The following is a 25,955-nucleotide window of genomic DNA, read 5'->3' on the forward strand; positions in this document are numbered from 1 at the left end:
TCTGCCTTGCCCGCTGCTGCAGCTCTTCCCAGAGAGTCACAACCCACACTAGCGAAACCAGTACAGATCACAGTTCTGGCAGCGCATGAGCTGGTAAAGTTCTTCTGAAAGCGTCTTGGCTGGCTTATTAAATGAGGCCAGGGTGATTCTGTGTGCTGTGATCCCATTCGAGACCAGGTGCAAGGTGATTAAGGTGACAGTAAGGAGTGGTGAGAATATTGGAGGTGGCTGTGGCTTCTTCCTCCCCGCTGAGGACTTGATCACGCAGAGTAAGAGCTTGTGATCCTCGTAGCTTGGGGAACACACCTCCTCAGCAGCAGTCGGAGATGCTGTGTTGAAATGTGCCTCTCTGCCTTCTCTGTCTCTAAATGCCAGCTTTTTCAAGCCAAACACAGTGAAAATGTGTATCAGGGAGACAAATACCTCTAGAAAGATCTCACCTGGGATATAAAGTCAGATTTTCATCCCAGCTACAGCAGTTTAAATCGTATTGAAACCAAGAGGGTGGCTCTGGTTTTAAAAGGCAGTGGCTCCAGTGCGGTTACAGGGCAGGACTATGAGCTGGTTCCCATCACACCATGACTGCTTTGATTTCCATGTGCTGCGTGATACACCCAGCTGTCCTTAAACTCTTCTAGAGGAACTGGCATTTAGGAGGGAATGCGGAGGAGAAACTCGGCTACGGCTGCAAGCAGAAAAATGCAAATCCCTCCTTCTGCTCTAGCAACAGACAAAAAAAAAAAAAAAAGACAAACCAAAAGCACCTGCCTGTTTTTTTGAGGTTTTTATTTTGTAGTATTTCAGTACCTCTCTCACTGATAGATTCAGCAAACAGCATCTTAGGTGAGAAGTAGAAGGTAAGACGAGGGAAAACAATGCTGGAAATAATAGACCGGTGGATTGATTGCATCCGGAATGTCGCTTTGTAGTTCTGATTGCTCCATCTTAGAAAAGGCTATGGCAAACAGAGAGAGGGTTACAAAAGCGCAACAATAAGAACAACAATATGAAAAAAAATTTCCAGCTATAAGAAGTGTGGAATCTGCTTAATTAGAGGTGATGTAGAGCAGGATGAGAGAGGAGTCTAGGATAATTAATGGCACAGAGAAAGGTTAATTGGATTCTTCTGTTTAGCCATTCATAGGATATATATGCTCAAGGAGAGAGTCAGAAGGACTGAAAATTAAAACCAAGTGAATGAAGTCTCTTTTTGTGTGAGAACCAATACGGAATTAATTACCCCAGTGGCACGGCGAGAGAGAGCTGAGGGAGACGCCTGTGGAGATTAGGCATCCCTGTGGCTCAGGACTAAAGAAAAGCTGGGTTTGGGTACAGCGGTCCTCATGTTCAGGGCGGTGGCCACTCTTCCCTGGACAGAGAAGTATTTCTCCTGCAGGGAAGCTCTTTGGTAACTGCCTGTCTCAGCACTTCTTGTGCTGCTGTGGAGGTGCCAGGGCTGCCCGGGCACACTGGTCCCAGCTGCAAGGTGCTGTGCTCCCACCATTCCTGTTCACCCATGTTTAAGCCTGAATCTCCTCATCTCCGCTTAAAGCAAGTGGTATGAAGGTGGTATAACAAATTCCAGAGCTCCCCAAAGAGCTTGCTGGAGCCCTTCTTTGATTTCTGGGCATCCTTCAGCCATGCGATATACACGTGTCCCGTGGAGCTCATCCATGCAGCCCAGGAGCTACCTTCTTAGGCACCAACAAAGGTCTCAAGCTTCTTGGAAGCACAAAAATATCAATGGGATATTTTTGGGTTTGATTTAGATGTGTCTTTCACCACCTTTCCTGGGGTGAAGCCTGGACCTCTCTGTCTCCCCTTCCAGCAGCAGGTCTTGATAATCCCTGAGGCATCATAGCATGGTGGAGCAGGAACTTTCCCTCCTAAAGACAGGGAAGGGTGAGGTCTCAGCACAACCACGCTCTGCTCCTCTTCCCTATTTCTGTAGTGGAACAGCCAGACCCCCACCAGCGTTCTCTCTCCCAGCACTGAACTGAGCTGCCTCCCAGGTGCAACTTTGATCCTGGGCCCGTTGCTGCAGAGCCAGCTGCTAAATGTGCTATTCGTTTGACAGAAAACTATCAAAAGCAACGTGTCGGCCACTTTAGTGCGCGTGGAGTACAACGGAGCGATCCTGGGAGACTCCTCTAAGACTGACGTCCTGCCAGACGGGACAGCAAACTATAATTTTGTGACCAGCTTTGAGTGCAACCCCGATGGGCCCAACTCCTTGGCCGATGTCGCACAGAAACCTGTGCTCTGTAAGTACCTGGTGCTGAACCTCCCTCCGAGGAGGTGGGTGCTGTCAGCTGCTCCCCTCTGCCTGCCTGCCCGTGGGAGTCACTCCTTCAAGAATAGCACTTCAGCAGCAGCGGTGGGGGAGGGTGGGGAATCTCAGCACTTCTGTTCCCATCTCTGCCAGCTGGAAGAATCCCCTTTCGTGTTGGCCTGTGCTCCTTGGCTTCGCTCTTCTTGGGAGATGAAGTAGGAAGTGTGCCGGAGCTGACACAGACCCTTTGCAGCCCCTGAACCGCTGCTTTGAAGCCGTCTGAGAAACTCTGCCAGCTCCTCTCTCTTTATCTCTCTAGTTACAGTCATAGAAGTGTTGCAAAAGGATAAAAAACAGAAGGAGAAGACCATGCCTCTTGGCCAAGCTGTGGTGGACCTTCTGCCTCTGCTGCAAGGTACAACACTGACTTCCAAAGCCTCCGTAACCACATTTTAGTCCCTGGCAGTTGTTGATCTTTGCTTATGGACCCCTGACTATAACTTACCTCCTTTAGACAAAATGCACTTCATGGCATCTGTAGAAAGCTGGGGGAAGAGGAGGTGATGTCAGTCGCTCAGCATGAGGAGTTAGGCCATGATTTCTCTACGGAGGATCTCACTTCACGCTGTTCTCATTCCTTTTTCTTCCCAGGACAGTGTTCATTTAAGGTCTCGTCTCCTTTGTATGCAGTGCTTCCTTCTCCATTAGAGAGCCTTCACCCAGAGGCCAAGGTATGTGGAATTTGGAACCGTTCCTTCGCTCATTCGGCTCTCTGCTGCTTTTTAATGGGAAGGTGAGCATGACTCAGCCGCCTCGCTCATCACGGATGTGTTATGGCCCTATATGTTACAAGCTTGGAGGCCTTTCCTACTCCCATTGACGTCTGTCCCCAGTCGCCCATGATAGGTGAGGTCGTGCTAGGAAATGCTAATGTGTGCAGCTACCAAACTGCTCGGGAAAAAATATTCGAGATGGAACACGTAGTGCTGAAAAGTCAGGAAAAAAAAGGCAAAGGCGGGATTACCTGCCCAACTTTATTAGTCTTCCTTGCTGTGGATAAAATATCTCACAGTCCATTATTGTACAAGCTCTGGCTGCCTTTCCTGCAAGGTCCTTACTCATTCAGCCCGTTGAAAAGTACCCAGTGAATAAAGCGGGGAATGAAGTATGAGACCAGGAAAATGCGTCTAATTTTGCTCCTGAGCCTGCCTGCAGTGAGCACTGTGAGGGAATTGGAGGGGCGGATATTGCATTAATTTTCCTGTGTTTAAGAGGTGTTACATAGTAAGCAAGGCAGGGGGGCATGCATTAGGGAGGAGAGTTAATTAATGCAGACCAGCTGGTTTTTCATTGCACACCATCCATCCTGGCTTGGGACAGGTAATTAAAGCGCGCCGAGTCGAAGTACGGCCCTAGATTTGGCATGCTCTGAATTACCGGGGGGAAACCATTATTCTCCATTCCTCTCCCTGGCTTGTTTTATGAGACCCTGACTCTTTCTCCCTGGCTCGTTTCATGAGGCCCTTGGGGCACATGCCGTGCCTCGAGCAGGCTCCGATTTAAAGGAATAAATATCACAATTCAGACAAATTGATCCTGAGATTCCTTTCCTGTGCCGGTCTGTTTTCTCTTGCATCTGAGGTGAGGAAAATAAGATAGCATTATACATTCTGGCCTTGGGTTTCTGCCTGCTTCTCCCTCAAGAGCGGGAGAGTTATAATTGTCGAGTTACCGGCTCTACTTTATCCCTGTCTCACAGGGTGGCCTTGAAGTGACAGTGTGCACCGAAGAGCCCCTGCTTTCTGCAGCGCAGCTCTCAAATGGTAACCTCATGAGCGTCACCCTGGAGGCAGCTTATTCCGTCCCCGAAGCATTTACTCCCACTGGATCCTCCCAAAACTACATGGCTTGCTTGCAAGTACCAACAGCAGGGGAGGTGAGGGTTGGTCCCGGCATGGTGAGAGGGGTTTTGGCTGCCACAAAGTGGGTTGTTCTCCCACATCACGCACCGTGGAGCAAGCGTCCAGGCCCATGGGATACACAGTTCCTGTGTTTTTGCCTTTGTTGTGAGTGCTCAGGGTCTCTGGGGCATGATGAGTTTCTTTAACACAAACAAAATTCTGCTTGGCAAGATTTGGGTTAAAACTGGCAGGTTTTTTTTCCTCGTGGCTATTTATTTTTTCCCCTGTTCTTTGTATGCGTGTGGGTGGAGTGTGTTTTCCAAGCCAGGCCCCTGCGCTGCTCCTTTGCTTTGTTAGACCCCGCTCAGAGCAGGTGGGACTTGCTCCTGCTCGTGTTGGAAATGCAAGTCCTTTCTTTTTCATGTCTGTTTAGAAGGGATTCCCCTTGCTCTTCAAGAATGGTGTCCTGAAGCTTGCTGGGGAAAAAGAGCCGTTACCCAGGCCCAAGAAATGGTCCCTTGCTAACATCATGGCCCCTGGTGCTCTGAACATGCCCAACTCCTTTGTTGTTGGTGGTCCCTATGAGGATGAGGATGGAGAGCTCAACAAAAGAGAGGTGAGGAAAGACTGGTAGTGTCACGGCTGGAAGAGAACGAGCAGGTCTCACTGAAGAGACTGAGAAAGACTTGCAGAGACTCATTACGGGAAGAGGGGAGGAAGGAAGGTGGTCGGTCCTCTGTACAGTGTCCAGCCACGGAGATGGTTCCCCTGGGACAGTGGGTGTGCTCAATCACCACAGGAGAGTCCCCAAGGGTGCAGGTGGCAGGTCTGGTCACCAGTAAGCAACCTACTCCTGAGCTGCTGGGCTGGGAGTTGTATTGTCTCCTTGTGAGCCAGGGTTTTAATATTTATGGACTCTGGTGTCTGCAGGGAGGGCTGCTAACTGGCTCTGCAAGGGTGGCCTGGGTATGGCGAGCTGGACACCTCTCTGTCTGACTCATGTTCTCTCCCAGGGGACATTCTGGAGGGTGATTTGGGGACGATGCAGGCTCTAGAGGTTGCTGTCCTGGCTCTGACTGCATGCTGTTTCCCACAGGACAGGGAGTTGAGGATCCAAGCAGAAAGCACGAAGAGAATCGTATGGGACATGGAAAGACGCTATTACCTGGATCCTGCTGCAGTAGTCACGTAAGGGACCTGAGAACCTATCTTCCAGCCTGGAGAGGTGGGGAGAAACCACCCTAGAATGCACTCAGCTGAGTGACCTGACCCAGGCAGATGCTCTCAGACCCCTTCCATGGTCAAACCATGCTCTGCCTCGCCTCCTGTGGCTGGCTGTTGGCTAAAGGTGTTCACAGGAGCAAGGCAGCAGCTAATTGCCTTTAATTGCTGGCAGCAGCTTAGTTCTGCTATGGTGGGAGAAGATGAATTGGCTGGAGCTGTTGTCTCCAGGCTGTAAATGTTCGCTCATGCTGCCAGCAATGAGCTGGTGTCTGTTCCCTCCGCGGTTTGAAGGAAGGGACAGCAGGGTTACGGTGAGGAGAGATGGAGTAGGGTGGCCCACACAGCTCTCCTCTGAGCTGCTAATTAAGTTTTCCTGAATTCCCAATACATTAAAATCCTTTCACTCCATGTTCTTGGCCTCAGCTGCACCGCAGCTGTGAGTTTCACAGCCAAATTACTCCTCATGTGTGGAAATACTCCTTTCTATCTGGTTTGATTTTTAAATTTCTTTTCCCCCCTATGCTTTCATCAGTCTGCCTGCTGCTTTCAGAGTTACCAGGCGCATTGAATGGGAGCTCAGGGTCCGCTTGCTCTGTGCAATTCAGGATTTATACCAAAGATAATCATGTTCCTTCTTATTTGCTTCATTTCTGAAGTAACCAGGGGAGAGAGAGAAAACCTAGTGTGTCGCTCTCACGATTGTTTTATAGCTGGTTGTGCCATAAATGCCCCCAGTGGCGGATGGAGAAGAAAATGTACCAAGCCTGTCCCAAACCACACGTGTTCCAATGGCCCGAGGCTGCTTGCTGTGGCAATGGGTCGAAGCAAACCCGAGGCAGAAGGGGGGATATTTTGGGGCTGCTGGGGCAGAAAGGAGGGCGGCGTGGCTCCCCAGCTTGCTTTCTGCATCTTCTCAGTGCCCTCCTCTGCGTTCAGCCTGCAGAAGCGCATTACGGAGTGCCAGTACTGGCCCGTGGAGGTCTGCAGGATGACGGTGGCCTCAGCCAGCAAGGGGAAAACTAGCAAAGCCGACAAGGTAAGAGCGGGGAGGGATGGGTTCTTCTGGCTCGTGGAACAGCATCGCGTTGCCAAGCAGTTCCCTTTCAATGCCTTTGTAATACCAAAACCAGCCTCAAACCAGCCAAAGCAAGTTAGAGAGTTAGAGGCTTTGTAAAGGGATTAACCAGCTTTATAGAGCTGTTAAATAGACAAAGGATAATATTTTTTCATTAGAGAACACAGACAGCGCTCGCGCTGACAGTCTGTGGTAGCTTGGTGCAAAGGGGTCGGGGAGATGGTGCTTTTTGAGAACTGAGGTAATTCACTGAGCTTATCTTTGGCCAGTTTTCGGCATCTTGAAGAAATTCATGCCTTCTTTCTTGGGGTGTAAGAAGTTATGCTTTAGCGCATAAACTGTGATTGTTTAACAAAGAAACAGCCCCTTAGCTAACAGTTCTGTTCCTGGTGGCTGGTTGTGTGAGAGCTGTTTCGGGGGCAAAGTCATATAAATTGGGGTAAAACCCTTTCAGCGCTCACCGGTGCCACGATTTTGCAGCTCTGATGGAGATCCTTTACCCACACACCCTGCTGCTAGCCCACACTCTCACACCTCCTTAGCTACCTGATTTCTCTCAAATCCAAGATGTGCAGCTCTGGTAGGGTCACTTGGATTTCTGCCCACGTGGCTGGGAATTTTGCAACTCCACCTCAAAAAGACCATCCTGAGGAATAGCACAGTGTGGGCACTAGAGAGAAAAGCTGCCCCGCAGGGATCGGGATAAAAATTGATATTCTACATATGGAATGACTCTAGTGTTTTCCTCCAGGTTGTCTCGGCTGCGTGCCAGTGCCGGAGAGCCACTGGAGCATCAGTTTGCTGCGTGGCCTCTCCTTAATGGGATCGGTGACCTTGTTTCCTTGCGGAGAATAACAGTCCGTTCAGTATCTCTGTCCCTTGCTCTGCGTTTCCAGGGAGATGAGGACAAGCAGATTTGCTTCCATGGCGTGGCGTATGTCAACGTGGTACCTTTGCTGTGCCCCGGTGTGAAGCGGATCCGAGGTGCTTTTCGTGTCTTTACCTACCGAGACAGCGAGGTGTTGGAGAAGGTGAGAGCAGACCAGACTGGAGGCCCTGCTCCAGCTCTGCAGTTGTGTTTGCCCAGAGCAGGGTTGCATGGGCAGGGTGGTACTCGGAGGCTGGCTCTGAAACTTCCCTGCCCTTCTGGTGATGGAGAAAAATAACGAGACAAGCTTTTAGGTGCGGACTTCTCAAAGGCGGGGGATTTCTGGGTGGGTTTGGGGACTGGGAGAGGCTCTGAATCTCACTCCGCTCCCTTCTCTGCCAGCAGCTGAGTAGGGAGAGCTGTAAGAACGCTCCTCTCTCCCCAGTCTGGAACATGGGCAAATGAACTGCGTTGCTGGGAAGAGCAAACAGTGGCTCTAAAAGGATGGCGTTACCCCAGGCAACAACCAAAAAAAGCTGTCACTGGAGCTCTTTCAGCTGTAGCTCATGGAGGTTTATTTGTCTTTGCTTTTTTTCCCCCCTTCTGTTACTAAGAGTGACAGTTACATCTCCATTTTCCCACAGTCCTCCCAGAACAGACATGAGCTTGTTCCAGGAGGCCAGAGGTGGGTTTTCCTGCCCACATTCCCTGTGGAGCTGCTGTCCAGGCCGCAGGAGCTGGGTGAATTACAGCCCTTCTCCCTGCCTCCGTGCTCCCCCTGGCCTTTGCAAAGCAGAGCTAGGCACACAGCTCCTTGCTGGTCCCCGCTTCACCACCAAGAATAACGGCCTCTTGGCTGCACAATACTCCTTGTCCTGATGCATTTATCTGTCATGAGTGACACACTATCTCTCTGTCGTCCGTATTTTCTGGTTCTGTGAATGCTTTGGGTTGCTCCTTGGCCTTGGTCTAGACAGTCTCGGTACAGCCACTCCATCCTCTCACCAGCATCCCCTTGGTTCTTTCCAACCCATATAACACCGATGGTTGGGAGGGAACCGCCTCTTCCAGGTGGTCAAGCGGTGTGTAAACAGACAATCTGAAAAACCTGTTCCTTGCAATTCGCTGATGTGTGGCAGGGAAGCTGCTCCACACCAGAAGGTGAGCTGGGAGCTGAGATTCACTGCAGGGCTGGTGGGGGCACCCAAAAAATTGCGGAGCAGCCCTGGTGACGGTAGCCAGATTCATCTAACGGTCCGCATCAGCAGGCAAGTCCAGAATCAAGCCATGAATTCAGGCCAGTGGGTCAGGATTGGGGCTGTACAGGGCTGGGCTCCAGCTTATCCACCACATAGTTCAGGCAAGAATGAAGGGGCAGCACCTCAGTGAAAATGCAGCTCTCGAGGGAAGATGGAGACCCCCCTGAGGCTTTCTTCAGCACCTCATTTCGTACTCTAACCCGGGGCTTCACAGCTGCAGGGTATCAGAGCTGGCCTCGAGCACCAGCAGCTAAACTCTTCGGAGGGAAGGACGTGGTTGCACAGCTTCTGAATGCATTTAGGACCCTGACAATGTGTTTTGTGATGCATGAGGTTTAGGCAAAGGTATGGGGAAGCCTAATTTCTCCCTCGAGTCCCTCCATTCCCTCTTTTTTTCAGACTAAATACCAGCACAGCGTTTTCCGGGATCTCAGGATGCAGCTGGGTCTGACTAAGGAAGGGTCGTGGACCTCAGGGATCAGTACTCCCCTTTCCAAAGCTTTTCCCAGCAAGACTCACAAGGAAGAGAAAATCACCAGAAGGGTAAGGTCTAGAGAGGCATATTGCAACGCGGTTGCTCCATTTCCACATGAGAAGTAGTTGGGACATGCAGAAACCAGGGACTGATGCTGTGTTGCCTCAGCCAACTGGGAGATACTCATTATCTTGAAATTTTAGGACATGCTGCCTGAACAAATTTACAAAATTACATCCTGAATTTGCGAAGGTGTGAGGTTTAATGAATCTGAAGCAAGAGGCGTCTTGTCTTTTTTCTTCAAATAGATGTCCAGCGTGCCCAAAATCCAGTTGTCAGATGCCTCTCTAGAAAATGAAAATGCCACAAACCTCAGCCTTGATGGACAGGTAATTATGTATCTCCAAAGAGAAGAAGAGACTGCTAGACCATCCCTGCACCTGTGTCTCACACCTTTCACGCAATTAAATTCTTTAAGAGTGAGTTGGACAAGGGATGTTTTACGGAGATGCTGCCCTGGAGTTCTTCCAGTCCCATCCAGCTGGAGGGCAGTCCAGCGTTGGGCTAGAAGGTCTCTGTAAATAATCAGGCATTTATTTAGAAGGCTTCTTTCATATTTTGTCTTCTTCCTCAAAACGTCTTGAATGCATATTCATTCTGCAATGAATGAATTTGCAAGCAGAATGATCATCTGGGCTTTCTCCTTTTTCCTAGACTGGTTTCTTGAGCTGAATTTTGCTGCTGTAAATCATTCTGAGGGCAGGCTATAAAACAAGCTGTATCTCTGCAGTTTGGAGAGGATTTGCTGAAGATCTGTAGCTATAGGCTCAGTCTTCCATCACGCCAGCAATGGTTCTAGACAGCACGACACTGAGAGAGCAATGTTTATCTTCGCAGCAATACGCTGAAGCGGGAACGTTCCTGGTGATGGAGATAAAGCTGGACAAAGCTTTGGTACCGAAGCGATTGCAAGAGGAGCTCACCAGACGGTGCGTATAAAGACGTGCTGTAACTCTGGGGCTGACAATTTATTTCTGCAGGATAGAAACAGTGAGCCACCCCTCTTGGAGTGCTCTGGAAGGACCCGCTGAGGGCCTGAGCCAAAGCCCACTGGAATCAGGGGGAGGATTTGGCCAGACTGCTCAAGAGATGGCAGCTGGTGTGTTGGGAAAACACTTGCCTTCATCCGAGCTGGCATCTCCCTGCCGTTCCTCTCCAAAAGAGAGACACCAGAGCAGCGACAACAGTGTCTGTGTTCCCGGCCGGGCTTTGTTTCCCGTTAATCCCCGTCTGCTTTCCTCTTGCATGTGATGTTCGGCTGCTTGGTCAGGACTGGCCACCAGCATGGGGAGAGCTGCTGGAACTTCACATAGCACTCTGTGTGGAGTTTTTTTTTATCTTTTCAGAAGCTTTCTCACAATCTCCTACCCGTTTCTTGGCTCCTAGATTAGTTTTCACATCGTTCCGCTGTAGAGCTGCTCTCTCATCTCTGCTGCTTCACTGTCTGCTTGATTTGAGGCAGTTGCGTCCTGTCCGGTGGTAGCCCTGGTGCGTTACAGTCTGGGAAAGGCCTAGCATGTATAATTTATTGAATAAAAAAAGAGAAAAAGCAGCAAATGAATAAAGTATAACAAGTGCAGGCGATCTCTCTCTCTCTCAAATGTGAGCAGCAGCCATTCTTTGAAGGGAAAGTACACGTGTCGTCTTCTGTGCTGCCTGCCAGCTTCTAGGAAGAACGGGTGGAAGAAGGTGAACCCCCCTCAGAATGGACCTTCTGGCTCTTTTTAGACCTTTCCTACTCCACTGCGACTCGTGTGAATTCGGTGTAGTTCCTTCTTTTTCACCTGCCACATGCAGCTGCAGATGTCAGGCTGGAAAAATCAGCTTTCCTGAGTTGTGGGAAGGGCCCTGTCTCAGAGGGCTCCAGCTGATGTGTCCTGGCAGACGAGCTCAATGGTGAGGTTCATTTTCTGGAAGGACTTTTAAATGCATATCTCAGTAGCAAACCGTAGCTCTCTTTCTTGGGCTCCATCCAAAATCCTCTGCCAGCCTCCGCTTGCCTTTCTTCGCTCGCTCGCTTCCCCCAGGTTGTTGTTGGTTTTCTTTTTCTCGTCTGAAAAGCGAAGCAGTTTGGTTTTCATCTGGGCCGCGGGTGGAGGAAAAGCGTGGGTGAGGGGTGCTGTTCCGAGGGTGGGACCGCGAGCGTGGGAGCTGCACCACCCGCAGGCTCGGGCTTTGTGGCTTCCCAAGGAGCGGTGACAGGTCTCTGCAAAACGAGGGGACCGCGCAGCAGAGAGTGCGGGAGGGACTCCGAAAGCTGGCAGAACAGTGACAGGAGTGGTTCATATTTGGCGAGGAATAAAGCAATTTGCTTTGCTTGTTGTAGGAGCCGACACGGGGATGTGACACCTTTGCTTGGGCTGGATTGTGTTCTAAGGACCAACGGTGCTTTGGTACCAGCAAACAGGAAATCATGATAAAAATCCCAATGAATATAGGCTGGTTTGACACCAAGGATTTTAATAAAATCTTAGTAAAAATATACGGTAGTCCTAAAGACTTTTGATCAATATTTGCCAGGTCAATGTCACTCTGGTAGTGGTACAAACAGGGTTGGTGAGGTGTCCAGCACTCCCGGGATTAGGTGCCACAGCCACACGGTGCGATGTTGGGAATTGATGGATCAGGTGGCCCAGGGTTTACAGTGATAAAATTCTTCAGAGCTGTCTTCAGGTTGGCACTTTTCTTACACCCAGGAGGTTGTGAGTTAAAGGAAGAGCAGCTGGATAAGAAGATCTGCTTCTCTAGGAGAGTGTTTCTGATTGCTGGCAATAACAAATGTTAACCCCACCTGCTGGGCTGAGCTTCTACGATAGTTTTTGTGTGATGGGTTTTGTGGGTACCCCAAGAAAGTAACAATAAATCTTCTCTAATCCCCATGGAGTGTCATCGTCAGTAGGGAGCGAGGCAGCAACTAGTTCTCTCAAGACATTATGATGAGTTACAAGCACTGAATGTAGGTTTAGAGGTCATTCTTGGTCTGAGACTTAAGTTCCCCTCCCCGAGGTCCTTGTGAGGTGTCTCAGGGATATGATGACAAGCCAGAACCCTCGCACTACAGGCTGCCTGCACCCGAGACAAGCCAAGGCTGCTGGCGGGGTGTCTGGCTGATCTCCTCTGTCCTCTCATTGACAGGGTCAAGCAGATGATTCCTCCTCGCCCTCCGCTGCCTCCCCGGACAGAAGGAGCCAAAAAGGTATGTCCAAAAGCCTGTGGCCTTGCCACCACTCTGCCACCTCATCCTGCCCTCATCCCTCTCTCGTACAGGAGAATCTTCATCCTCAGTCTGAGCCCCGCAGCAACATGTAGATGGGTTTGAATGGGAAATGCACAGAAAAGAAAACTTCTGGATGTGTTATCTTCCTCATAGTATGCCTTGGCAAGTCGTTCCTGGGCTGCATCTTTCATGTTGGCAGCCCATACGAAGGGCAGAGATGCTTCATCAAACGCAGACAAACATGAATCAGCCCCAACCACTCTCAGGTCACCCAGAATTTTTGAGGACTTTTGTGTCCTCAGAAAACGGTCTGGGAGCGCTGGCTCGTCTTCCGTGGGTACAGCACAGCCATCAGAGGAGAATGTCCTCGGATGGCCCCTGCCCGATGGGAAATTCAAAGCAACGGTGGAGGAAGAAGCAGCACTTCAATAACTGACCCCAGAATTGATTTGTGCTGGACTGTCTGGAGTGCAGAGGGTGATACATTTTGATTATCGCAGCGTGTGGAAGCTCCTGCCACCGAGATGATGGAGATTAGAGTCTACTCAAGAGGGCTGGCCTGTGGGTTTAAAAGGCTCCCAGCAAATGAGATATATTTTACTTACAGCCAATTATACTGCTATAGAAGAGAGGACGATGACTGAAATACTGGGTTCTGATTGAAAAACATAGCAGGAGCAGTATCTAATTATGAAGGAGCTCTTTTGTACTTACACGTAGATATTTTTGCAGCCTTCGGGCGTGGACGGGAAAGGATGCATGACAGACTAATTGAGACTTGACTCAGGTGGAGTTTATGGGAGGCGTGGGCTCTGGCAAGTAAAATACATTTCAAGGTTGATGGCTTAAGTGACTTGCGAAGTTTGCTTGTTTATTTATTTCCTAGGCTGTGGAAGATTATCACAACCACATCACGAGCATCGCCGTTGCCATCCTCAGTGAATGCCATAAGCTCTTTGGGAAGCAGCTGCCTGACGGGGGAGCGATAGACCCCCAAACCCTGGAGGAACAGAAGCGTCAGCTCAACTTCGAGCTCAATAACTCTGGGAAATATTTTGCTTTTAAGGAACAGCTAAAGGTAAAGAGTCTGTTGTGCTTTCCCCTTCCCTGCTTGTTTTGTCAGTGAGGAACTGCTGCTCCGTGGTGGTAACTCAGGGTGATGTGTTGCTCCAGAGTCCTTTCCTGCCACTTGGGGCTGTTGCAGTGGGCTTGGAGAGGGACAAGTTTTCCCTCTAAAAAGAGGGAAAAAGCAGGCACCTCTAAAGCAGGCACCAGGTCACACACCAGGAGAACCATTCCTGTGAAAGAGGGGAGATTCCAAAGCTGGTCACATCCATTTGCACCATGCTCATAGCCTGAGGAAGGTGAAGTTGACTGCTCTTTGCACACTCACACTCAGCACTGGCAGAAAGAAGGGGTTCCCCTCTCTGCCCAGAGACCCCCTCTTGCGCCAAGGGCACCAGTCTTCCCACACGTTGTCCCTAAAGGGGCACTGGTGTGTCAGGAGGAGCCAGGGCTGGGAGGTGGGAAAAGAATTCACCCCTGCTTGCTTTTTTTAACTTCTATCAGTACTGGGCTGGATTTCTTCCTCAGAAATAAGTTGGGGCTTCACGAAAAGTCAGTGTGTTCTGGCTCTGTGTGTTTGCGGAGCTGGTGGGGACCTGCCTTGTCCAGCTGTCACATGTCTCCACAGTACGTGGTTGTGAAGATTGTGAGGGAGAAATACCAGAAGACCACGGCGTTTGAGACCCAGAAGGAGTTCCAGGAATTTCTCAGTGAGCTCTATGTGTACCTCATGGACCAGATGCACGTTTCCCTGAACCAGGTAGGGACAAACCCTGACACGTGTTCGGTCCCCTGGGATGGATGACTTTGGACATGGCTTCCCTGTGGATCCAGGGCTTGACGCTGCTTCTAGTGAAGGCAGCGGGACTTTTCCATCTATATCCCACTGCTACAAAGTCCTGACGGTGGGGTGTGTGTGAAACTCCACTCCTAAAAGCTGCTGTAGGTGGTTCGTGGTGAGGGTGGCTGGGTCTGTGCCATCTGCCACCCACACGGGCAGAGCATGAGCTGGGGTCACCAGTTAAGTGACACCACAGAGGAATTTTGATACCGTCTTGATCTAGGGGATGTTTCTACCTGTCGGCAGTGCTGGACTGGGGACTGCTGCTGTACTGGGATCATGGGAACCATTCCCAGGGTTAACACTGTCTCCCTCCCTACCAGCTTCTGTTTGAGGAAGCTGCTTTTCCTGTCCCCGTGTTCCGCATGACCGCTGAGCAGCTCTGGCTCTTTGCTCGCGAAGCTGAAGTCAACAAGGACTACGAGCTGGCATCCATCTACCACCAGCAGGTAAAGGAGTCCCTGTTCTTTCCTGCCTGTCTCCCGTGTGTCTGGGCTGGCAGCCAGCACGGTGTCACGGCCGTGGCGGCAGCGTGGGACCCGCGTTGCTGACAGCTCGGCCATCCCTGACTGTTCTGCGCGGAGGAAGAAGGTGAACGTGACCGGGATACTCAGGCTGAATCTCTGAGGGATTTTTCTAGGGAGATGCTGCTCTCTGGAGGATGTGAGGCAGAGCCTGGCTGCGTTACTGAGGACTTCAGCCTCGAGGCCAGGGGAAATGGGATGAGCTGGTCCAAAAGATGTGCTGGGTCAGTGCTGGGAACACTGGGCCTTCTAACAGGAGGCTAGAAGGAGGCCAGCTGAAGCTGGAGGACATGGTGAACCAGGCTTAGAGGAAGCCCAGATATCCCAGTTAAGGGAAACCCTAGCACATGGCAGACAAGGGTTTGATTGTTGCTAAACTGGGCTGGGGTGGCCAGGGGAAAGCTGTGTTCATTCCAGTTGCCTCCCCAGTCTGTTGTATGTGCTGAGCGTGATTGCAGCCGTTCTCACTCCAATGGTGACTTCTTTTGTCTAGAGGTTAAGTCAGGACCAACAGAACATCCAGCACTGGCTGGACTATGGGGCGTTCCGCCTCCTGCTCGAGGAAACAACCAAAGCCCAGGAGTGCTTCTGGCAGGCTCTTTCTCTGGACCTCCATCACATCCAAAGGTGCTGCCTGCTCCCAGTGGGTGGGAGGGTGGGGAGTGTCCTACCAGGCCAACCTCTCCCACCCTGTCCTCAGCTTGCTGCTCTCTGGGGTTGTGGCCGTCATGCTGCAGCACTACGAAGAGGCAGAGATTTTCTTTGAGAGCGCCTGCTGCTTGGAGCCATCCAGCATCGTAGCCTGGACGATTTCAGGTACAAAAGCAAGCCAGCCTGTGTGCTCGAGGCCTTCCTGTAGAGCCCAGTACTGCTTCTGCCCCTGTCCCTCTTCTCCCTGCTCTAATCTAAGGGCTAAGGGAAGGATTTTTGCTAAGGGACGGATGTTTGCTCATGCTGGTCTTTCTGTCTCCCATAGGTTTATTTTATGAGCTGCAGAATAATAATACTCAGGCAGAAATGGCTTTCCGTGAGGCTAAGAAACTACTGCAAGCACAGCTCACCAAGGAGAGGAGCATCCCTCAGGCTGCTGAGGGAGAAGGAGAGAAAAGGCAAACTTCTGCTACATCTGTGAGGTCTCAAAGCCCAGGCCCGGATGAGTCCTTGCCAGGTAACGCCGGGCAAAACCAGGAGGTGCCCTAGGGGCTTGGAGCAGTGTGGGAGGTGGTGAACAGTGAGAGGAGAAACCTCTAAGTATTTCTACGAGGACAAATACAAAGGGTAAGGGAAGAAGATGTGGACTGCGAGTTAGAATAGACTGAGCACGAACTACAGCCGTGAGGGACAGCAGCAGCACGCGTGCCGCTTTGAATGATGGAGCTTTCTGAAAGCAGCACAGCCAATGCCTTTTCTTACCCGCAGCCTAGCAGAGGGACCTCACTTGCTATTTATTTTCCTGCCCCAGCCCAGTGCTGCTGACATACAGATGTGTGGGCAGTGGCCAGGGCGGCGCGGCTGGAGGAAGCAAACGTGCTTTTTGAGGCTTTGGGAGGGCAGAGCTGCCCCTGTGACAGTCCCACGTTAGGGTCACCCAGGTTTGCCTCTCGTGAAAGCTGTTGCTGCGACTTCCCGATGCAAACAGGCTGCTCGGTGGTGACCCTGAACCGGTGGCTTCCTTTGGAGCCAAACTGCGTCCAGCTTCACCCTGAGCCAAGACTTTCTGTCCCAAGTCCCAAATATTTGGCCAGGTTACAGGAAATGCCGTTTGGCTTTATTTTTAACGTTATCATCACTCCATGCAAAGTGCCTCAGGCAGCCCTAGTGTCATGTGCCTTTTTTTTTTTTTTTTCCCCTTCTGATAATGAGGGAAGGGATATTGCCTCATTTATACCTGTTTCTAGCTCCACGTGGTAATCTTGCACTCAAAACCCCAGGCCTAGGTATTGCCTCCTGCAAAGAAATTTCTTCCCAGTTCGGAAAATCTGGTAGATTTTTTTAATATTGTTTATATTTTCACCATTTCTGCGGAATCATGCTCCAAACTGGGAAGTTTATGGCAAACCTTTTGTTTGGCCCTAATGGTTGTTGGGGGTTTCATTCCAGATGGCTCAGCCGAACGGGTGCCAGAGGCGGTGGAGCCTGCCCTGACCTTCATGGCACCCAAGGAAGAGGATACTGCACCGGAGGGAGCCCCAAAAGGTACGGGGATGGGGACCTGACATGGAAGGGAGAACCTAGAGCTGGGAGATGACCTCACGGGGAGGGCAGCGACTTGGGAGCACTGAGCCACGGCCATTCTGATGGGCTGGGCATCGAGGCTTGTTCTCTCTCTGTAGCTGGGGAATCTTCAGCGAAGTGGGGTCATTCCCATTTTCAGAGCAGCACACCTCAGGAGGGACAGCCTGCCCTCCTGGGACATGTCACCGCACCCAGCGGCCTTCGTCGGCTGCTCGGATGTCTCCCTCCTAAGATGCCAGCTCTTAAACTGTCCCTATGGATCTCCTCTGGTCTCGTGTTGTATGATCTGCCTTCTCTACAGCTCCACTCTCCGATGGGTGGCAAAGAAACAGCAGTGCTGGGTGCTCCAGGCCCCGCTGGGTTGGTTTGGGGAGGCAGAGGCCTCACTGCAGTTAACTCTGACAAGCTTCAGTCCTAAATTCCTACATTTTCTTCCTGCAAGTTTGGACTGGAAAATTAGTGAGTCAAGAGCATCGTTTCTTTTCTCATCTCTTATAAAAACTTAAGCCCTTCAGAAACAAATGCTGAGCTGATCTTTGCTTCAGCCTCCTCTGCCACCTTCCGGGTTTTACATCGCGTTGCTGGGATTCCTCTGTCCCCAGCAGGGTCTCAGGCCCTGCTCTTGCCTCAGAGATAAAAAGCCCAGTTTTGGGACTGATGGAAACACGTTTTCTTGCAGCACCATCCCCTGTTTCAGGACTTGGCCAACCTCCCTGCACAATCTTCATGAAGACGGTGGAATTCCTGATGAGATTCAATGCCATCCAGGTCAGCTCAGCGTGGGCTGGGAGTGGGAAGGGAGATTTGGTCTCCTTCCCTGGGCTATTACCAAAGAGCAGGTGGCAAGTTCCAGCCAGCCCCCTTCTTGGGCTCAGAGAACAAGCTGTGGCTACCCCAGCTGCCACGCGCAAGAGGGAGCGAAACCACCGCTGCCCAGAAATGCAAAACTGTGGCCAGGCAGAGAATTGAGACCAAAATGCTGGTTGGGGACACTGTTGTCTCAGGCAGGCGAGCGTCCTCGGGCTGTCCCAGTTCAGTTCCACTTGCTACGGAGGGAACAGCCGAGTCAGACGTGGTGCAGATGTGCTCTTCTCTGTACATTTGGAGACCAGATGCGTTATTGTGATGCTTCCAGGACACCAGCACCCCTTCCTTCTTTCAGATGCTTCTCTGTCAGAGTAATTTTTGTGTCACCTGTGCAATGTCCCCGTCCCACACAGTCGTCCCTGTGGGATCTCTCTGACTGCCACATTATGCTGTCTGCCTTCATTTTACATGGCAGTCAAAGCAAAAGAGAACTAGAATTAATGGAGGTAGATATTCAGAGGAGGGGGGGGGGAAAGTCTCCTGTCTGTTTTCTGTCCATGGCACTGAATTAGGTGTGAGTGAGTCCTCCTGCCTTGTCCTTCTGGGGTGCCTGTGGTTTTCCTGCTCCCCTCACCACACCGCTGTGCTGTTCCTCCCCAGTTTGTCCACATGGCGCTTGCCCACGAGCTGCTGAACCTTCAGGGAGGTCCCTCCTGTGAGTACTACCTGGCCCTGGCCCGGACTTGTTTGCTGAAGGAAGATTTCTCCAAATGTCAAGAATGTCTCTGTGAGGCCGTTAGGATCGACCCCATGGTAATTCTCTGGGTGTTCCCGGGGTGCAGCACGGTGTCCCGAAGCAGGACACTGGCCAACCGCCACGGCCAACCCTGCCTTGTGTTTTCGCTGCATGTGAACCTAGTGCTTCGTTTCCACTTGAGCAATCCTAATGCTAGTCTGCAGCAATTTCTGCAGGGGAGGATAATCACAGCTGATGAACCACATCAGGCTGTGGCTGCAGCACTGACCTCCTCATTATCCTGCTTATTACTTGCCGTCTGTCATCTCCTGCACAGACAGGCGGCATTTCTGAGCGAGGGCTCCTCTCTCCGCAGCGTCTGCCTTTCTTTTCCCTTTGAACATGTGTATCCTGATCCTCTTTCCCTCTGTTGGTGAGTCAGGCTCTGTTTGGTGAGAAACAAGGCCGCTATTCAGCAGAGAGAGAGAGGGAAGGCGGCTTTGGAGAGTCAGGTTGAATAGAAGGCAGAGAGGACTGACATCTCCCAGTACTCATGACGCCTGGGGAGCCTTGCACGGGCCAGGACACCAGGCAAGGGAAGGCTGGAGGGGGCTCCTAGTGCTGTGGTATTACGCAGGCAGCCCACTGACTTGATTTTAACTCTACGTAAAATCTGTCCTGCTATAAACAAACACCGCTCGGTTCTTCCTTTCTGCTGATTACGGGGTCCCTGCCCCTCTCCCAGGTCTCTGTCCCTCCTGTCTCCCAGCCACGTCTCACTCCTGGCTTTCTCTGCACAGAATCCGAATGTCTGGGCTCAGAAGGGCCACCTGTACTACCTGCAGAGGGACTTTGGTGAGGCAAAGAAGTGCTACGAGCGAACCGTCGGCTTTGTGGAGGACGCTGCGGATATGCACTTCGTCTACCTGCGCCTGGGCTCCATCTACCTGGAAGAGAAGGAGGTGAGGAGCCAGCAGGAGTGGAGGAAGGGGATTTTACACAAAGTAGTAGGTTCCAGACCCCAGGCACAAGATGCCGTTATTTGCAGCCGAGATCTCACAACACAGCAAACCTTGGAGCGCTCAACTCCTTGGAGCATGGACCTGTCTTCTTCCTTTGTGCAAGGACTCAGGGTGCTGCTGAGCCATTCTCATCCTGGCAATGAGGGGTCTTCTACATGACCCACACATTTCAACCCCCCCAGTGCTGCCTCTAGCTCTGTTGGGCACCAGCATCAGAAGGACATGGAGCTGCTGGAGTGGGGCCAGAGGAGGTCACAGAGATGCTGGGAGGGCTGGAGCCCCTCTGCTGTGAGGACAGGCTGAGAGAGTTGGGGGGGTTCAGCCTGGAGAAGAGAAGGCTCCGGGGAGACCTTGGAGCCCCTTCCAGTCCCTCAAGGGGCTCCAGGAAAGCTGGGGAGGGACTCTGGATCAGGGAGGGAAGCCATAGGAGGAGGGGGAAGGGTTTGACACTGAAAGAGGGGAGATTGAGCTGAGATGTGGGGAAGAACTTCTTTGGTGTGAGGGTGGTGAGAGCCTGGCCCAGGTTGCCCAGAGAAGCTGTGGCTGCCCCATCCCTGGAGGGGTTCAAGGCCAGGTTGGAGGGGGCTTGGAGCAACCTGGTGTGGTGGGAGGTGTCCCTGCCCATGGCAGGGGGTGGGACTGGATGGTCTTTAAGGCCCCTTCCAACCCAAACCATTCTGTGACTGTATTGACACCTGCCAGCACCGCACTGGGGGCAGTGGGTAGGCTCTCAGCCGCCCCAGCAGCAGTGGGGACAGTGGGTGTCTGCATCCCACCAGAGATGGGGTGTTTGGCAAAATGCTGAGGGGGGCAGGGGGTGCTCTCTGCAGAGGGATGTGTTTGCAGAGAGAAACCTGATGGTCTCTCTCCGGGCAGTTTGGCCAGGCCAAGCAGACCTACCTGCTCGCCTGCGAGAACTCTGCGTCCTGTCTCACCTGGCTGGGGGTGGGCATCGCCTGCTACAGGGTAAGTGCCATAATTACCTTCAAGTCATCTGCGCTTTAATTGGCTCTGTGGATGCAGGGCTTGCTTTTGCACCATCCTCTTCGTTAAAGGAAAGCTTAGCTGCCCGTGGAACCCATGCTTTTGGCTAAGCTGCCATCACAGTCCCAACGTGGCACCCCAGGAGGTGTCAGAGGACCGTCACCCTCAGGAGCTGCTCTGGGAGCAGCAATCTGTCCCTTCTTGTCCCGCTGCCAGCACCTCCCACCCTGGGATGTCACGGCAAGCCCGCCATCTGGGCCTGGGCTTTGCTCCGAGTGCCTGCCCGCACGTGACCTGCGTGTCACCGCGCAGGAATTGAGCGGAATGTTAGCGGAGAGGAATCTCGGTGCTTTCCCTGCCCAAAGGGAATCCAGCGCCTCTGAAAGGCTGCCAAGGACACCCGGCCACCAGCAGCGCGGTACCTCCCAGAGGTACAGCTCGCCAGGTTCCTCCAGGGGAGGTTGGCTGAGGGATGCAAACTGGGAAGGAACTTCAGCTTCTGTTTCCCCCTTGGCCAAATGTATACCTCCCGGGAGGCTGCGGGGGCGAGTGGTGGCCTGGGAGCTGGCCCCACCAGCCACCCCTGCCTCCTGGGAGCCACCACGCAGCGGGAATAGGGATCAGGAGTTGTGTTTCCCCATGGATCTGGACCACTCCGTTCCCGGAGGTGGAGCTCAAGGTGTCCCTGCTGCTTTCCTTACAGCTGGGGGCTGATTACTTGTAACTACCCTCTGTGCTCCTGCAGGGGTCGGGAGCCAGCGGGGAGAGGTTTGTGCTCCAGACAGGAACGCTGGAGGCTCCCTGGTTGTCTCAGCCCTAAATCCTTTCCCTGCACCCCTCTCAGGGAAACCCTGCCAGATGCTGATTTCTTCCTGTGCTAAAGCAGACCCCCCTCAGGTTCTGCAGCCCTTCCTGCCTCCCGTTTGCCTTTTCTTCACACCTCTCCTCCTCTCTCTCAAGCTGGAGGAGATGGTGGAAGCAGAGGATGCTCTCTCCGAAGCCAACACCCTGAATAACACCAACGCCGAAGTATGGGGATATCTCGCCCTCATCTGCCTGCGAGTGAGTGCCCAGCCAGCTATTCCCAGCCCCCGCCGGAGCTTTACCGGCGTCTGGTTTTGAGCCCGAAGAACATTTTGTAGATCCCAGCGGTAAAAATAGCACCAAAGAGTGGTGCTCAATGGAGTAAAATCCAGCTGGCGGCCGGTCACAAGTGGTGTTCCCCAAGGCTCAGTGTTGGGACCATTTCTGTTTAACATCTTCGTTGACGATCTTGATAACGACGTAGAGTGTATCATCTGTAAGTTCGCAGATGACACCAAGTTAAGCGGGAGCGTTGATCTGCGTGAGGACAGGGAGGCTCTACAGAGAGACCTAGATAGGTTGGATGGATGGGCCAACGTTAACGCTATGAGCTTCAACAAGACCGAGTGCCAGGTCCTACACTTGGGCCACACCAGCCCCACGCATCCGTACAGGCTTGGGGAAGTGTGGCTGGAGCTGCCTGGTGGAAAAGGACTTGGGGGTTCTAATTGACAGGCAGCTGAATATGAGCCAGCAGTGTGCCCAGGTGGCCAAGAAAGCCAATGGCATCCTGGCTTGTATTAGAAATAGCGTGACCAGCAGAAGCAGGGAGGTGATTGTCCCCCTGTACTCAGCACTGGTGAGGCCACACCTGGAGTATCGTGTCCAGTTTTCACTGAATTTCACTGAATTTTTTAGAGTTGGAAGGGACCATAAAGATCATCCAGTCCAACTCCCCTGCCGAAGCAGGATTGCCCAGAGCGTGTCAGAGCATGTTACTCAGGGCTGCATCCAGGCGGGTCTTGGAGATCTCCAGAGAAGGGGACTCCACACCCTCCCTGGGCAGCCTGTTCCAGGGCTCTGGCACCCTCACCGTGAAGAAGTTTCTTCTCATATTTGAGTGGAACCTCCTATGTTCCAGCTTGTGCCCGTTGTCCCTCGTCCTCTCACTGGCAGCCACTGAAAAGAGTCTGGCTCCCTCCTCCTTCAACCCACCCTTCAGATACTTATAAGCATTGATAAGGTCTCCCCTCAGCCTTCTCTTCTCCAGGCTAAAGAGTCCCAGCTCTCTCAGGAGGTTTTGGGCACCTCAATCCAAGAGAGATATCGAGGTGCTGGAGCGGGTGCAGAGGGGGGCAACGAAGCTGGGGAAGGGCCTGGAGCATAAATCGTACGAAGAACGATTGAGGGAGCTAGGACTGTTTAGTTTGAGGAAGAGGAGGCTGAGGGGAGACCTCATCACTCTCTACGACTACTTGAAAGGACATTGTAGAGAGGTTGGTGCTGGTCTCTTCTCACAAGCAAATAGTGATAGAACAAGAGGGAATGGCTTCAAGACTGTTTAGACTGGACATCAGGAAGAAATTCTTCACAGTGAGAGTGATCAGACACTGGAAGGGGCTGCCCAGGGAGGGGGTTGAGTCACCATCCTTGGATGAGTTTGAGTCGTTTAGATGTGGTGTTGGGGGATATGGTGTAGGGAAGAACTTTGTAGAGTAGGGTAGATGGTTGGACTCGATGATCCCAAGGGTCTTTTCCAACCTAGATGATTCTATGATTCTATGATCTCAGCGGTAAAAACAGTTTGGGGACTGTGCTGGGAGGGCAAAAGCAGCCCCCTTCCTCGCTGCTCGTGGTCCCCTGGGTCCCCCTGGAAGCTGCTGGGTCCCCCTGGAAGCCAGCTCCTTCCTGCTGGGCTTCCCTAAAACGCGTTATTTCAGCGGGAGCCTGCCCCTTTCCCGGGGGATGGTTTCCTCGCTGCCTGCTCTTCTCTCCTTTCCCCAGGGAGGACGGCGGCTGGAGGCAGAGCAGTGCTACAAATACACCCTCAAGGTTGGTGTCCCCGCAGCGCTGCGGGGTGAGCTCCGGCCCGGGGTGTCCCCACGAGCCCCAATCACTTTCCCTTTTAAGCCGCGAGTTTAATTAGAGGAAGTGGCAGAGAAGACAGGAGGTGTGACGGCGGTGGGTAAGGGCTTCCCGCTGGAAACCCCCCAGATTTCGGTTAGATATTGGGAAGCGATTTTTGACGCCGAGAGCTGCGAGACCCTGGCCCAGGTTGCCCAGAGAAGCTGTGGCTGCCCCATCCCTGGAGGGGTTCAAGGCCAGGTTGGAGGGGGCTTGGAGCAACCTGGTCTGGTGGGAAGTGTCCCTGCCCAGGGCAGGGGGTGACACTGGGGGGGCTTTAAGGTCCCTTCCAACTCAAACCATTCCATGATTTTATGAAAATTTGGCCTTTCCAAGCCCTTGCCCTCGGCTCCTGCCCTCCCCTTGCCCCCCAGCTCCGTGCTGGTACCGGCAGAGCAAGGAAATGCCCGTTTCTGTTCCCCGGGGGGGGGGGGGGGGGTCGGTGGGGGGCAGCCCCCTGCCGGGGGGTGTGAGGGGGGGGGTGTGGGTGCCCTTGGCCTTGCCTGACCCCCCCCCCCCCCTCCCCGCTCTCCCCCGCAGCTGGGCCTGCGGAACGACGCCTTGCTGCGGGAGATCCGCGCCGCCCAGCAGCGGCTCGGCTTCGGCAACCCGGCTTTCTGAGCGCCCCCCCCCCCTTCCCCACCGCGACCACCGGGAGCCCGCCCCGCCGCTACCGAACCCCCCCCCCCCGCCCCCCCCATCACCACCATCCACCCCCCCTCCCCCCCGCTACACATAAACTCTCCCCCTCCCACCGAGGGCTCGTCTCCGCTTCTATCCCCATCGCGGTCCCAACCCACCGGCAGTCGGCGGGACGCCCCCCCTCCGCCCCCAGGACGGCGGCCGCGGGCGGACACTCCCCGCGCGTCCGAGGGGGCGGGGCCGGGGGGTGGTGGTCATGTGACGCGTGACGCGCGCGGATTGGCGGCGTCCGCGCGGGACGGTTGAGCCGGCGGCGCGCGCCATGGCGGCAGGTAGCGGCGGGGCGGGGAGAGGGGTACGGGGTTACCGGGGTGGGGGGAGTCGGGGGTAACGGGGGGGGGGGGGGTGTCACCGGGTTCGGGACGCGGAGTTAACGGGGGCGTCGCCGGAGCTGGTGGGGGGACTCCGGGGATGGGGGGGGGGGCTCGGATCACGGGGGGAACGGGGGTGTCACCGGGCACGGAGGACTCGGATCACGGGGGGAACGGGGGTGTCACCGGCTTTGGGGGGTTCGGGGCACCGGGGTATCGGGGGTGTCACCGGAGCTGGTGGGGGGACTCCGGGGATGGGGGGGGGCTCGGATCACGGGGGGAACGGGTGTGTCACCGGACACGGAGGACTCGGATCACGGGGGGGTGTTCGGAGCACGGGGGTAACGGGGGTATCACTGGCCTTGGGGGGGTTCGGGGCACGGGGTATCGGGGGTGTCACCGGCCTTGGGGGGGTTCGGGGCACGGGGCATCGGGGGTGTCATCGGTCTCAGGTGTTCAGGACACGGAGTTAACGGGGGTGTCGCCGGAGCTGGTGGGGGGACTCCGGGGATGGGGGGGGGCTCGGATCACGGGGGGAACGGGGGTGTCACCGGGCACGGAGGACTCGGATCACGGGGGAACGGGGGTGTCACCGGCCTTGGGGGTTCGGGGCACCGGGGTATCGGGGGTGTCACCGGAGCTGGTGGGGGGACTCCGGGGATGGGGGGGGGCTCGGAGCACGGGGGGAACGGGTGTGTCACCGGACACGGAGGACTCGGATCACGGGGGGGTGTTCGGAGCACGGGGGTAACGGGGGTATCACTGGCCTTGGGGGGGTTCGGGGCACGGGGCATCGGGGGTGTCATCGGTCTCAGGTGTTCAGGACACGGAGTTAACGGGGGTGTCGCCGGAGCTGGTGGGGGGACTCCGGGGATGGGAGGGGCTCGGATCACGGGGGTATCGGGGGTGTCACCGGGCACGGAGGACTCGGATCACGGGGGGAACGGGGGTGTCACCGGCCTTGGGGGTTCGGGGCACCGGGGTATCGGGGGTGTCACCGGAGCTGGTGGGGGGACTCCGGGGATGGGGGGGTTCAGATCACAGGGGGAACGGGGGTGTCACCGGGCACGGAGGACTCGGAGCACAGGGGGGTGTTCGGAGCACGGGGGTAACGGGGGCATCACCGGCCTTGGGGGGTTTGGGGCACGGGGTATCGGGGGTGTCACCGGCCTTGGGGGGTTTGGGGCACAGGGGTAATGGGGGTGTCACCGGGCTCGGGGGAGATACCGGGACCAGGGCGACTTGGAGCATGGAGATACCTGGGGCACCATTGGGGCTGGTGGGGGGACTGCGGGGACGGGGGTGCTCGGAGCACGGTGGTACCTGGGGCAACACTGGGGCTGGGGGGGACTCAAAGCACGGGGGTAACGAGGGTGTCACCGGGACAGGGGGGCCCGGGGCATGGGGGTGTTTGGAGCACAGGGGTAACGGGAGCATCACTGGGCACGG

General features: G+C 53.9%; 1 protein-coding gene across 1 annotated transcript; it reads left to right on the forward strand.

The window, feature by feature from the left end:
- Positions 1–24,246, forward strand: CFAP70 (cilia and flagella associated protein 70). The gene is made up of 28 exons (XM_074158477.1): positions 1–93; positions 2,078–2,264; positions 2,592–2,687; positions 2,924–3,003; positions 4,032–4,208; positions 4,607–4,789; positions 5,270–5,361; positions 6,334–6,433; positions 7,369–7,503; positions 8,999–9,142; positions 9,383–9,463; positions 9,972–10,063; positions 12,270–12,330; positions 13,238–13,429; positions 14,045–14,176; positions 14,581–14,706; positions 15,275–15,408; positions 15,482–15,597; positions 15,758–15,949; positions 16,882–16,977; positions 17,115–17,181; positions 17,691–17,784; positions 18,484–18,636; positions 19,360–19,521; positions 20,458–20,547; positions 21,526–21,627; positions 23,374–23,421; positions 24,034–24,246. The coding sequence occupies exons 3-28, from the start codon at positions 2,642–2,644 to the stop codon at positions 24,112–24,114; spliced, it is 2,976 nt and encodes a 991-aa protein (XP_074014578.1). The 5' UTR covers positions 1–93; positions 2,078–2,264; positions 2,592–2,641; the 3' UTR covers positions 24,115–24,246.
- Positions 24,247–25,955: the final 1,709 nt, after the last annotated feature.

Source organism: Numenius arquata, chromosome 14 (assembly GCF_964106895.1).
Source record: "Numenius arquata chromosome 14, bNumArq3.hap1.1, whole genome shotgun sequence".
In the NCBI taxonomy this organism is placed as follows: domain Eukaryota; kingdom Metazoa; phylum Chordata; class Aves; order Charadriiformes; family Scolopacidae; genus Numenius; species Numenius arquata.

What these genes read in the sequence shown, in the direction of transcription:
- CFAP70 (XM_074158477.1), top strand. Translation starts at nt 2,642, where the DNA reads ATGCCTCTTGGCCAAGCTGTGGTGGACCTTCTGCCTCTGCTGCAAG. An exon ending in CATCCATCTACCACCAGCAG is followed by an intron (nt 14,707 to 15,274) that starts GTAAAGGAGTCC and finishes TCTTTTGTCTAG; the next exon opens with AGGTTAAGTCAGGACCAACA. An exon ending in ACCGGAGGGAGCCCCAAAAG is followed by an intron (nt 16,978 to 17,114) that starts GTACGGGGATGG and finishes CTCTCTCTGTAG; the next exon opens with CTGGGGAATCTTCAGCGAAG.